The 12,028-nt window shown below is 37.3% G+C and overlaps 1 protein-coding gene across 5 annotated transcripts in view; it reads right to left on the bottom strand.

Annotated features, from left to right (window-relative positions):
• Positions 1-3,442: 3,442 nt before the first annotated feature.
• TMEM200A (transmembrane protein 200A) overlaps positions 3,443-12,028 on the bottom strand; it is a 144,788-nt gene continuing 136,202 nt past the window's right edge. For all 5 annotated transcript variants that reach the window (XM_069077423.1, XM_069077422.1, XM_069077419.1 and 2 more), the window contains one exon: positions 3,443-6,735. In XM_069077423.1, the coding sequence (XP_068933524.1) occupies positions 5,244-6,719 (1,476 nt within the window). In that variant the 5' untranslated portion in view covers positions 6,720-6,735 and the 3' untranslated portion in view covers positions 3,443-5,243. The remainder of the gene's footprint in view (positions 6,736-12,028) is intronic.

A 12,028-nucleotide genomic window follows, 5' to 3' on the forward strand; every position in this document is an offset into this window, starting at 1 on the left:
CTATCTATCTATCTATCTATCTATCTATCTATCTATCTATCTATCTACATATATAATGCATATATATGTATATGTATGTATATTTATATATATATATATTGGGGGCATGTATATAGGGGCATCTGTATATGATAGCTGAATCCAGGAAACAGATGAAGAAGGGGAGAAGGAAGTGAAAAAGGAAGGGGTGAAGGAGAGTACATGGAATAGAACTCTATGGGCAAAATGCCACTGGAATTTGACCTTCCCTTCTTATCCTTATCTACCAGAAGGGGAAGCCATTAAGTAGCTATGAAATACTTCTAAAGCTTACAGCAGGAAGAGGAGGAGAGGAAGTCCTGAAATACCTGCCAAAGGAATACTCAACAGCTGAATAATTGGAAGAAGTCTCCACTCTTAGAACTATAAGCCTTTGATCTAACTTTGTACTTGCTGTATAATTTCCCAACAGAATTTCTTAGCACATGCTGCAGCCAGAAAGACATCTATGCTGCCAGAAAGACCTCTAGAATTACAGAAAAGAAAAACAGCTCTGCTTTGAAAGTTGCCAAACATCTTTCTGGTCATCCTGGGGACCTGAATGCAAGGCTGGGAAGGCCAAGGAGACTAATTCATGGCCATTGCTTCATAGAGGGCTTCTTCCTGTCTGTTAAAATGATAATGAGCTCCCTACAGGGGTAAAGGATATTTAATCATATCCTAATAGTGTGATTTGGTTTCCAAATGTCCATTTTTTTAAATTTTTGCTCATTTATATTTGATTGGAGTCTCTCAGGACAATTGAAAGCCATATGATGACAATAAGGAAGTGATAAAAGGCAAATACTTGTGAAAGATTTTCTACTGAATCTTAAATAGATCAGCAGAAAAATTAATTTGTCTTCTTGATGATGTTAACAGAGTAAATGAAGCACAGAAGGAAATAAATCTGGATTTAGGGAAAGCTTGGGGGGACAGAACACACCTAATGAAGAACCATACATGCTCTATTATTTGAATGCAAAGGAGCACAACAGAAGGGACTGGCTTGAAGGCATTTTGTTTTTTAAATAATAATTTTTAGAACAGCTCTGAGCTACTGGTGATTCATTTATTACTCAACAATATCAAATTAATGTCTAACTCAGTTACCTTGAGGGTGATCAGCACAATTGAGCTGTAGGATCAACACTATAATATCCCTTAAATTGTATTTTAGAACAAGCTAAGAAAACATTCTTATTCATTCAGTGATTAGGGTTTCAGAGATTAGTCATAGGTCAAGGGGGCTGTGAGGTATATCTTGTGTTGTTTTCCCTGATAGAATCCAAGCTCCTTGAGGGTAGGGCCTGCTTGATTTTTTTCTTTGACGTATTGATTAAAAGTAATGCCCTTCTTGATTCCAGCGGTCTTTATATCCTCAGAGCCAGGCAAATAGTATGTGTTTAATTGCTTGATTTCATCAGCTCGGTGATCTCTTCATGGAGAGATCTGCATTGTTGACTTAGCCTTAGAGATTTGGCTGAGACCTGAATTCAAACCTATTTATTAACCTGGTGGCCCTGAGCAAGTCACTGTCTATCTTTACTTCCTTATCTGCAATTTGGGAGAAATTTAGCACCTGCTTTCCAGGATAAAATGAGATAATATTCATAAGGCACTTTGTAGACCTTAAAGAGCTATATAAATGCTAATTATCATCATTATTATTAAGTATAGAAATAATAATTTAGAAGCTAAAAGTAATAATAAAGAATTAAGAATGAAGAATTAAGAGGATATATCTATTTAGAGATTGTATATTCTTTTTGGCTTGCTATAGATCAACTTATAAACAGCTAAGTGGCTCAGTAGATACAGGGTCAGGCCTGGTGTCAGGAAAGCCTGAGTTCAAATTTGGCTTCAGGACATTTACTAGCTGTGTGACCCTGGAAAAGTCACTTCACCTTCTTTGCCTCAGTTTCCTCATTTGTAAAATGAGCTGGAGAAGGGAATGGCAAACTACTCCAGTATCTTTATCAAGAAAATACCAACTGGGGTCGAAGAGGCAGACAGCTGAAATCACTAAAAAACAATAGCAATAAATATACCACATTGATGCTCTGAAAATCTCAACATCTGATATGTAAATTGACTGTATTCCAAATACTGAAAATTGCTCAAATTGTCTTTTCTATGTAAGTCTCACCAAGTTTCAGTTTCCTATCTAAAACGGGGATGCTATTTGTACTACCTTCACAGGTTGTTGTGAGAAAAATGTTTTGTAAACCTTTCCCTATCTTTTTTTTTAGAGTAGATATCCTAGGATCTTAGATTGAATGTAAAAATTGATCTTAAAAGCAAAGTTCCTGCCCTCAGTTAAAAGATGAATAAACTAAGCCTCAGGGATGTTAAATGACATTTGTAAGGTCAGTTGCAAAATTTAAGGATTAGGCATGGGATTTGAACTCAGCTCTTACTAATCATTCAGGAGGACCTAGTATGAGAATGGCTATAAATATACAGAATAGATAGTTCAGCTAACCTGGTTTTGTTCCCAGACTCCTTATAATAGAGCAAATACCACCAGAAAGAGAAAAGAATTGTGGCAATTCCTTATGGATTACTGTAGATGCTTTATAAGTTTTTGTGTATCTCTTTAAAGCCTCCTGTAAGCCCTTTATGTCTCTTACATTTTCTAGGAATAAAGATTTCCCTTTATACAATATGCATTTATTATCCTGAGTGCTTGTATGGGAGCGAGGAAACTGTCATCTATAACTGTGGACGTCTATACATGAGCTGTACATGAACTACATTTGGAGATTTTCACAGTGCAAATGTTGAGTGATTTTAAAATAAGTAAAAAAAAAACAAAATAAAAACACAAGTCTTTCTTGAGTCAGTCCCAAGACAGGACCTGATCTATGTAAGTCCAGAGATTAGAGATACTTTGTCCTAGAGTTATACTTCAAAGTTAGTTTGCATTTACTTATTCGTTGTTTCCATCTAGTTAGGGAGTAAGCTCTTTCTTGGCAATGACATTTTTTTCACTTGTCTTTAAGTCCTCATTGTCTGGCACAAAGGAGGTATCTGGTGTCTAATAAATGGAATGAAAACATTTCACATCAATAACAAGCAATTATTAAGTATCTACCCTATGCTAGGCATTGTGCTGGGTCAAGAGACCATAAAGATGAAATTTCTTTCTTTGTATTTCTAGCATATTACTCATAGTAGGTACCTAATAAAGCTTATCTAATTGAATGAAAAACTTTGGGTCTTTCATATTCTAGTTAATTCAGATCATTTCCTTTTCTAAAGTTCCTGTCATCTGATTAAGTTTTTATTTTTCTCCATAAATCTATGGGGCCCTTAGGGAGCTTATATTCCATTAGATTCTGGACTTGGGTGGCCTCAGCTACATGTACATATACCTCTGATCTGTGACCCATGTGTTACATATAGGATTAAAAAAATACTTAGCTATAAACAGAGTTGTACATTCTATTTTATTTCAAAAAGAAAATAGCAAATGTATTAAGAACACAAACCAGAAGTTTATTAAAAGCTTCATACCAAAATATTTAGCCCACTCTGTTACAATATATAGGCTCAAAGTTCTAACAAGTAGTAAGTACTAGGCCTCAATTCACAGAGCAAATCATGCCCTGGATGCAAAGATTACAATATGGATTAGCTGGAGCTAGAAACACAAATATTTCTGTCTTCTGCTTTCTAAACACAACTGCAAGACACTGATGCTTGGAAATGTTTGGTTATTTGGGGGGAAAGCTATTAAAAAGAATTCCTGAGTACATCAGTTTAGCAAGAATATACTGGAAAACAGGAAAAGTTTTGGATAAACACATACATTTTAATATTTATGTGCACAAAACTTAAAACTGCAACCATGAAAAACTGGCACTGCAAAAAAAAATGTCTTTGGAGGTTTTCATAATCCTTCCTTGCAAAAAGGTATTTTCCAAGGCAATTTAGTGAGAACTAAATGTCCTTGAATCGTCGAAGTAGAGACAGGCCAAAATAAAAAGGCCTGGTGAGGTTAGCTGATTACTGTCCCACCTGTAGGGATTTGTAAAACTATTAAGACCTCAGCTTATTGACGCTGTTTTTGTCTTCGTCATTGTAGTTATTGTTGTTTGTTTGAGCATAGAGAAAGGGAGAGGTTAGGGATATGGAAGGCTAAAAATCCAAGATGAGGAAGGAACGAAACAGATACTAGTTAATATTGTTTAGCACTCATTTCTTCCAATTAACAGGAAATTAATTAAACTCTTTGGGTTTGGATATTTGGGGATGGAATTGCATCCAACAGAATATAAGTTCCTTGAGGGCAGTCTTTTTATTTTTAATTCTTTCTTTGTATTTCTAGCATATTACTCATAGTAGGTACCTAATAAAGCTTATCTAATTGACTGAAAAACTTTGGGTCTTTCATATTCTAATTAATTTAGATAGTTTCCTTTTCTAAAGTTTCTGTCCTCTGATAAAGTTTTGATTTTTCTCCATAAAGCTATGAAAATTTCAGAGCTGTAGCACTACAGCTGGAATTACAACCTTAAAATATAACGGGTGTTGAAAGATTACCACATATAACCTAGAGAAGAGTTCACAATACTGGTATCTGACTCAACCAATTACAATGAATTTACACAGAAACAAAAAAAAATATATTTAATCTGCTTTGTTTTTCCCCTAAGTTCACCCAACCCCATGTGTTTTCTGAAAACAAAACCCTAGGTCACATGGTCAGCATGTACATTTGAAAATATATTTAGTCTTTGGCCTAGATTTGGCATTCCTAGTCCAGACTTTAATGACCTCTCTTTCTAGACTGGAAGCATCATTCTGGGAATGTAGCAATCAAGGGAAGAAATGAAACCTGAAGCAGATGCACTTTTATTTGGATGCAGGCCTCTGACTCATTGTAACCAAAGAGAGCATGCTTATATAGGAACATAAAACAATACTGTGTGTGATGATAAAGTATAATTTTGCAGTTGTATGTCAGTCATGAAACTGTCTCCACCATAGAAATAAGTAGCCAACTCTATTATGCCACAGCCATTTGGTTAAAGAGGCTTGTACCCATTGCTTTAACAAACACCTGTGAAAATTGTTTTAAAATAAGTTGCTTTGTAAAAGATAGTTTCTGTGTGTGTGTGTGAGAGACAGAAAGACAGACAGAGAGAGAGAGAGAGAGAGAGAGAGAGAGAGAGAGAGAGAATGTGTGTGTGTGTGTGTGTGTGTGTGTCTTTTAACATTTAAAATCTTGTTTCTGAAGTTCCTCTCTTTAGGTTGTTACTCAAAAATTCATCATGTTCAAAACTCAAATTATTATGAGATCTTGAGATCATAAGAAGCTTTTCCTTATTTGTAAAGTCTTTTTTGATTGAGGCTTGGGGTACAAGCAACCTATCCATTGGGTCCTCCTTGTTCTCCAGTTTCATGTACCCCTTGCTGTTACTCCGATCCAACCGGGGCCAGCTTGGGTGTTTTCGTTGTTCAGCCTGGACAGTCAAGGTGGAGGGACCCCGGTCCAAGTCTAAGGATTTTGAGTGTGAAGACAACAGATGCAGGGATGTGTTGGATCCAAATTGTTTCCTAGCAGCCCCTGGTGACAAAAGCTGTCCAGTTCTAGGTCCAAGAGCCACAGAAGATTTGTACTGGTTTGAGAGAGATTCCCCAGAGGAATCATTCCGTGGCAGCCCTAAACTGGCTCGCTGGTAGGATTCATTGATATTGGTTAAAGGAACAGCCAGTGAATCCATGGATAAATTCCGAGACCTGCGCTTGACACTCTCAGAGTCCTCGGTGATGTTGTCTATACTAGGCTCATCAATAACGCAATTATTAAGTTTGATCACGGGCAATGTAAAAGCGCTGATAGATGAAGACACAATGGACTTGGTCTCACATTTTTTAGTGCTACTGTTCTTATCATCCGCTGCCTTGTTATGGGGTGGATAGAGGCCAAAGACAGAGACAGAACTGTCAGATAACAAAGGGGGCATGAGGTGACTACCACTCTTGCTCTCACTGAGCCTAAATTCATCCTCTTCAGCAGAGCTGTCCATTCGAAAACTGCTCCTAAAACCTGAGAAAGGGGCAAGTGTATTTGCTGCTAATCTTGAGGCACAGGAGTTCCCATTTTGCTTTGCTTCACTCTCCCCCATTAAGCCAGTGTAGACACCATTCATCAGCTTTTGCTCCTTGATTCTTAGGGTGTGGACATCTATAACGGTGGAGTAGATGTCTCGCATATGAATTATTTTGGTTTCCTTGTCACGGTTTTCATGTAGAATGGCATTTGCACATATAAAAATAAAAATCCCTATGCCCATCGTAAAGGGGCCAAGCATTTTCATCTTATCAGAGTGTAAATGCTGTTCAAAGAAGCGAACCATGATACCACCTTGGTTTCTGATCACCTGGGTTTGGTTGGTTGACAGCCTGGTTTCAGCATCTATAAAATGTTCTTTTTGGGGCCAATATCCGAGGACTGCCATTGCAATTCCTATAATTGAAATCAACACTCCTAAAATGAGGAAAAATCCAGATGGAGAGTATAGTCGGATTTTGCCCCGAACAACCACGACGTCAGCCCTAGGTCGGCGTCTAACTGGCTTCTTCTCTTGATCAGCAGGTGACGGGCTAAGATTGACATGATGCTGCGATCTGGCAGAGTCTTGCCTCTTTAAGGCTGCCAGGCCTGTTATTACACCACCAGTTGCTATCATAGTTCTGTATTCTGGCCTGAAATGAAGAAAGGAATAATGTCATAAATAATTCCTTAGTATACATCTGTAAATCATTTAACTCTTAACTGAAATAAGCACAACCATAAGATTCTTGACATTTAACTGTGTTTTCAAAGATAATCACCTCAAGATGAATATACAGTTGCTTTTAAGCATATAGGAAAAAATGCTTTCCTGTAATAAAAATCAAGTTCACAGAATCCTAGAATATTAGAATTAGAAGTGATATTAGAGATTATCTAACCTGATAATATGTTAATTCTAACAATAAAGGCCGACATTTGCATAACACTTCAGCTGCTTCGTGTCTAAGTTGGGAAACTGAGGCTCAGGAAAGCTAAATGACTTACCTAAGGTCATGAAGCTAGTAAGTGGTGGACCTAGGGCTGGATCTCAGATCTTCTGATTCCCAGTCCTGTGCTGTTTTCACTAGTAGGCATCCCTCAATTAATTTGTGAAGTTTTGAGACAAACTTTCATTATATACAAATATATTCTGGCTATGAGACTCCAGTAAATGTTCACTATAAATGGATGTTTTAGTATTTAAGACTTTAAAAAAAGTCTTTCTACCCAACAGTTTGTCAAATTTAAAATATGTCATTCAGTCAAAACACCCAGCACTAGTACAAATGTGGACATTCATGCACACACGCAAATCAATCAACATTTATTAAGGACCTCCCAAGGGTTAGACATTATACTAAGCACTGGGGATATAAAAAGAGACAAAAGACAGATCCTGCCCTCAAGGAGCTTACAATTTAACACACACACACACACACACACACACACACACATGCACACGCACATGCACACACACACATATTCCTTTAAGCAGATTACCAGAGATATACTCTAGTCTAGTGATACAAATAAAATGTCTTTCTAAATTTCCCCAAATGCATCACTTGTTCCATATTTATAGTAGCTTCCAAGGCAGATGGAAGATGTGAAAGTACATGGATTATTTCATTAAATGATGCTATGATTTCATTTATGTTCTCTAATATGTTACCTTGGGTGTTACCACTTTTACACAGAAAAGTGATGCTCCTTTTCTGGGGAATAAAACTACAATATTGTGGCTATGGGAGAAGGTTTATAAAAGTGAAACAAAATGGGCAACCAAAATTATTTACCCCCCTAATTAAGACCCATAAGCAATCCTACCATCAAGGATATAGAGTTTGTAAAGAAGAATTCAATTACCCACCAGATTCATATTGATCACACATACTGGAAGTTAAAATTTGTACCCTATTTATGTGGATATAGCCTTATGTTCTAATTAGTGTGGAAGAACTTAACAATATCTCATCTCATTAAGACATACCACCACAATCAAGAATAATATTTGGATCTTTAAAAAAATACAATTTGAGGTGTCTTTTAAAATATATATTTCCAGGGAATTTTTTCTGAAATTTTATATTCTTTATCTCATCTTTTGTCCATGTGGTAAAAATGGCCAAAAGAATTAGTCATAAAGTTATAGGATGTTGGTACTAAATGGATCTTTATTGCAATCATTTTATTAACAGACGAAGAAACTAAAATTCAGAGAGGGGAAGCAACTTGTCCAAAGACACACAATGTTCTTTTGGCAAAAGCATAGCTTGTTAAATTCTGTAAATCCCCCAACAAGTTTTTCTTTGTAAAAAAAAAATGACTACTTATGTCAATTATGGGAGGTCTGAATTCACTGCATATCACTTATCTGCTTTTGTAGCATATCTTTTTACCTGGACCTTTGATTTCATGGATGTAGGAAGCACCTTCTCCACATATAGAATGTTCCCCATATAGAATTGAACCTGTCTGTAAATGCCTGCCTCTCTTGGAGAATTGGCTTAGGGCAATGAGAATTTCACGTGCAATCATTTTTTTATTTTATTCTACCATATTATGGAAATGTTTGCTTTATTTCATAAATTAAAAATAAAATAAAAACCTCAAGGACTTGAACAGGGTCCAAGGGTTTGTGTGTGTTTGCTCCTCAAGTGTAGGAATTGTGGCTCCCTCTTTTTTATTTCCTTTTTGCATCACCAGTGTCAATTACTGCACATAGTAGGTACATAATAACTGATTACTGTTTGATGATTCAGAGGTGAGATTGGAACCTATGTTTTCCTGAAACTAAGGCCAGATCTCTTTCTCCATTATCTCCATGCTTTGTCATATACATATAATCTGCTGCATAGATGTTTTACACACACACGCACACACACACACACAGGAAATGAGTGCATGATCTTTAAATGCCCTAGAAGATATATAAAATTTAATCTATAAAACTTAACTTTGAGAAAGAAAGCTTTTCTTTCCCTGTAACACTTCTATTTAGAAGGAGCAGTCTGGTGAAAGAAGATGCTTGATGTGGAATTCAGGTTACATGGGCTTGTCTCCCCTCTGACACTGACCAGTTGTAAAACTTTGACCAGTTTTATTTAACCTTTGACCTGTAGCTTTCTTCTTTTAAATGGAGATAGATAATTATTCTATCCACTTCATGGGGTTGCATGGTTTGAGAGGCAATATGTTAGAGTTAGTAAATAGAGCACTGGACCTGAAGGGGAGAATACTTGGGTTCAAATACTAACCTCAAAACCTTGTTAGCTCTGTCATCTGAAGAAAGTCACTTAACCCTTCTGGGCCTCAGTTCCCCTACTCTGTAAAATGAAGGGGTTGAATATGACGGTCTCCTTGACCCTGTAAATCTATGATCCTATAAATATGGTTTGCTAATTAAATGCCTTCTAAATAAATATGAGCTAAGACAACTACTATTATCAGTAAAAATAAACAATCTAGTATCAAGTTTTGTTGTTAGAAATATGATCATCAGAAGTAGAAATAAGAATAGGGATTCAAGCCTTACCAGCTCTGTGACTATGTGCAAGTCACTGAATATCTCAATGGTCCCAAGCAATTCTCCAAGACCACAAATTGCAGAGGGCAACTAGGGGTTACAGTGGACAGAGTGCCAGGCTGGAGCCAGGAAGACCTGAGTTCAAATGAAGCCTCAGATAATTACTAGCTATGTGATCCTGGGCAAGTCACTTAAGAAAGTCACTGGGAAAGTCACTCTGCCTCAGTTTCCTCATCTGTTAAATGAGCTGGAGAATGAAATGGCAAAACACTCCAGTATCTTTGCCAAGAAAGCTCCAAATGAAGTCATGAAGAGGTGGACACATCTAAACAACTTATATCTTATATTGATGTCTCATTGTGATGTAGAAGGGACCCCAGGCTGGTGTAGAGAGTAAAAGGTCTAGCATAGCCAAATGAGAAAGGCTTCAATTAGAGTGGCAAAGAGTACATCTATATTCCCAGTTTTCAGATTGGCTAAGTTCAGAGAGGTTCCAAATACCAGAAACACCCACAGAATGTTTACAAAGTTGTATAGGCACTTGTGACCTGTGTTGAATCTGAAGTGTTTATGTAGTACCTTAAAATTTGTCAGCTGTGTTACCTAAGTTATCTCATTTCATCCTCATAGCAATCGCAGGAGGAGGGTACCATTATTATCCCCATTTTACATATGAGGAAACTGAGTCTCATAGAGGTGTCTAGGGCCATATAACTAGTAAGTATCTGAGGCAGAATTCAAACATAGGTCTTCCTGACTGGCACTCTAACTACTGTGCCACTTAACTATCAAATGCTGCTGGTGGTATTGCCCACAGTAATGAAAATAAAGATTCCCTGTAGTGCTGAATGAGAAGAAAGAACGTAGGAGAAATGAGGAGACATTTTGTTCTCTATTTGGACAAATGGGATCATAGAATCTGAATATTTTTAAATATTAGATAAAGTGATGTCAACTATGCTAGAAAAGATAAAAATGGATCTTATTCTAACTTGTGACACATTTCGAAATTACTGCATGTTGAGTAAGATAAAATAATGCAATTATACACACATGCTGTTTTATAGTTTTTACTGAAGTCCTCCAACTTGGCAGGAGGGCTAGCTGTGGGGCCAGGAATCATTCAAAGGAAGCAGATGGACTCAGCTGGGGTCATTGTCGGGTCATTTATTCTGCTCCCATGCCCTGAGATCAAGACATCAAGGGTCTCAGCCAGGCTGTCAGGACCTATCAACACTTAGCTGGAAGAAAGATGGAGGTGGGCCAGGGGAGCCTAGACAGGGAGAGGGAGGAGTAAGAGAAATTGGAAGAAGTAATTAGGAAGAAGAGGGGGAAAAGAGATAGAAAACAAAAGTGAGGGAAGAAAAAAAGAGGAAATAGATAGGAATAGACCCCTCAACCATTATCCTTTCCCATATGTGTCTATTGAAATCTTATGCATCGTTCAAGGTCTAGCTCAAATACCACTTGAACCAGGCATTCTTCCAAATTCTCTTTTCTCTTTGGTTCTTGTAAATAGCTTTGGTTGGTCTACTTGCCTGTCTTTTCCTAGTGCAATCCATTCTCCATTTAGCCACCAAAGTGATTTTCCTAAAGCCTACCTCCACCGCACTACACACAATAAATAAACTCCAGTGGCTCTTTGTCATAAAATCAAATACAAAATGCTCTGGCATCCAAAGCCCTTCATAACCTAGCCTCACTCTACCTTTTTTTAAGTCTTTGTACAGATTAACTCTTTCCTCTCTTCCCTCCCTGCTCTATGTATTCCTTGATCCAGAGACCCTGACCTCCTTGCTCTTCCTCAAACAAGACACGCCATTTCCCATATTTTCTCTGGCTGTCCCCCATGCCTGGAATGCCCTCTTTCCTCATCTTTACCTTTGGACTTCCCTGGCTTCCTTCAAGTCCTAGTTAAAATCCCACCATCTGAAAAAAGTGTTTCCCAATCCCCCTTAATCCCAGTGCCTCTTCTCTGTTGATTATTTGTTGACTATTTATGCTGCATATGGCTTGTTTGTTCATGTTTATTTGCTCGTTGTCTCTCCTATGTGAATTCTTTGAGGATAGGGACTATCTTTTTGCCTTTTTTTGTATGCTCAGAACTTAGCACAGTTCCTAATACCTAAAAGATACATAATAAATGCTTATTGACTAACTGTTTAATTACCTTTCTATCTAATGGAAATTATCTAGTCTAAGTAGGCCTTTATAGATCATTTTTGTTCTATTATACTGTACATTTATGCCGTTCATTTAAAGTGTATTTCTGTAAGAGACATTGCTCCCTCTCTTCCTCCCTCTACTAGAATGTAAACTCCATGAGGGCATGAAATGTCTCCCAGTTCTATGTGCTCTGTACATAATAGGTAGTACTTAATGTATGGTTGGGCAGGTAGGTATTGAAACAGAGCACT

This window comes from Petaurus breviceps, unplaced genomic scaffold, assembly GCF_028583685.1.
Source record: "Petaurus breviceps papuanus isolate PSGF00001 unplaced genomic scaffold, PetGlider_PUasm1.0 90977, whole genome shotgun sequence".
Taxonomy (NCBI): domain Eukaryota; kingdom Metazoa; phylum Chordata; class Mammalia; order Diprotodontia; family Petauridae; genus Petaurus; species Petaurus breviceps.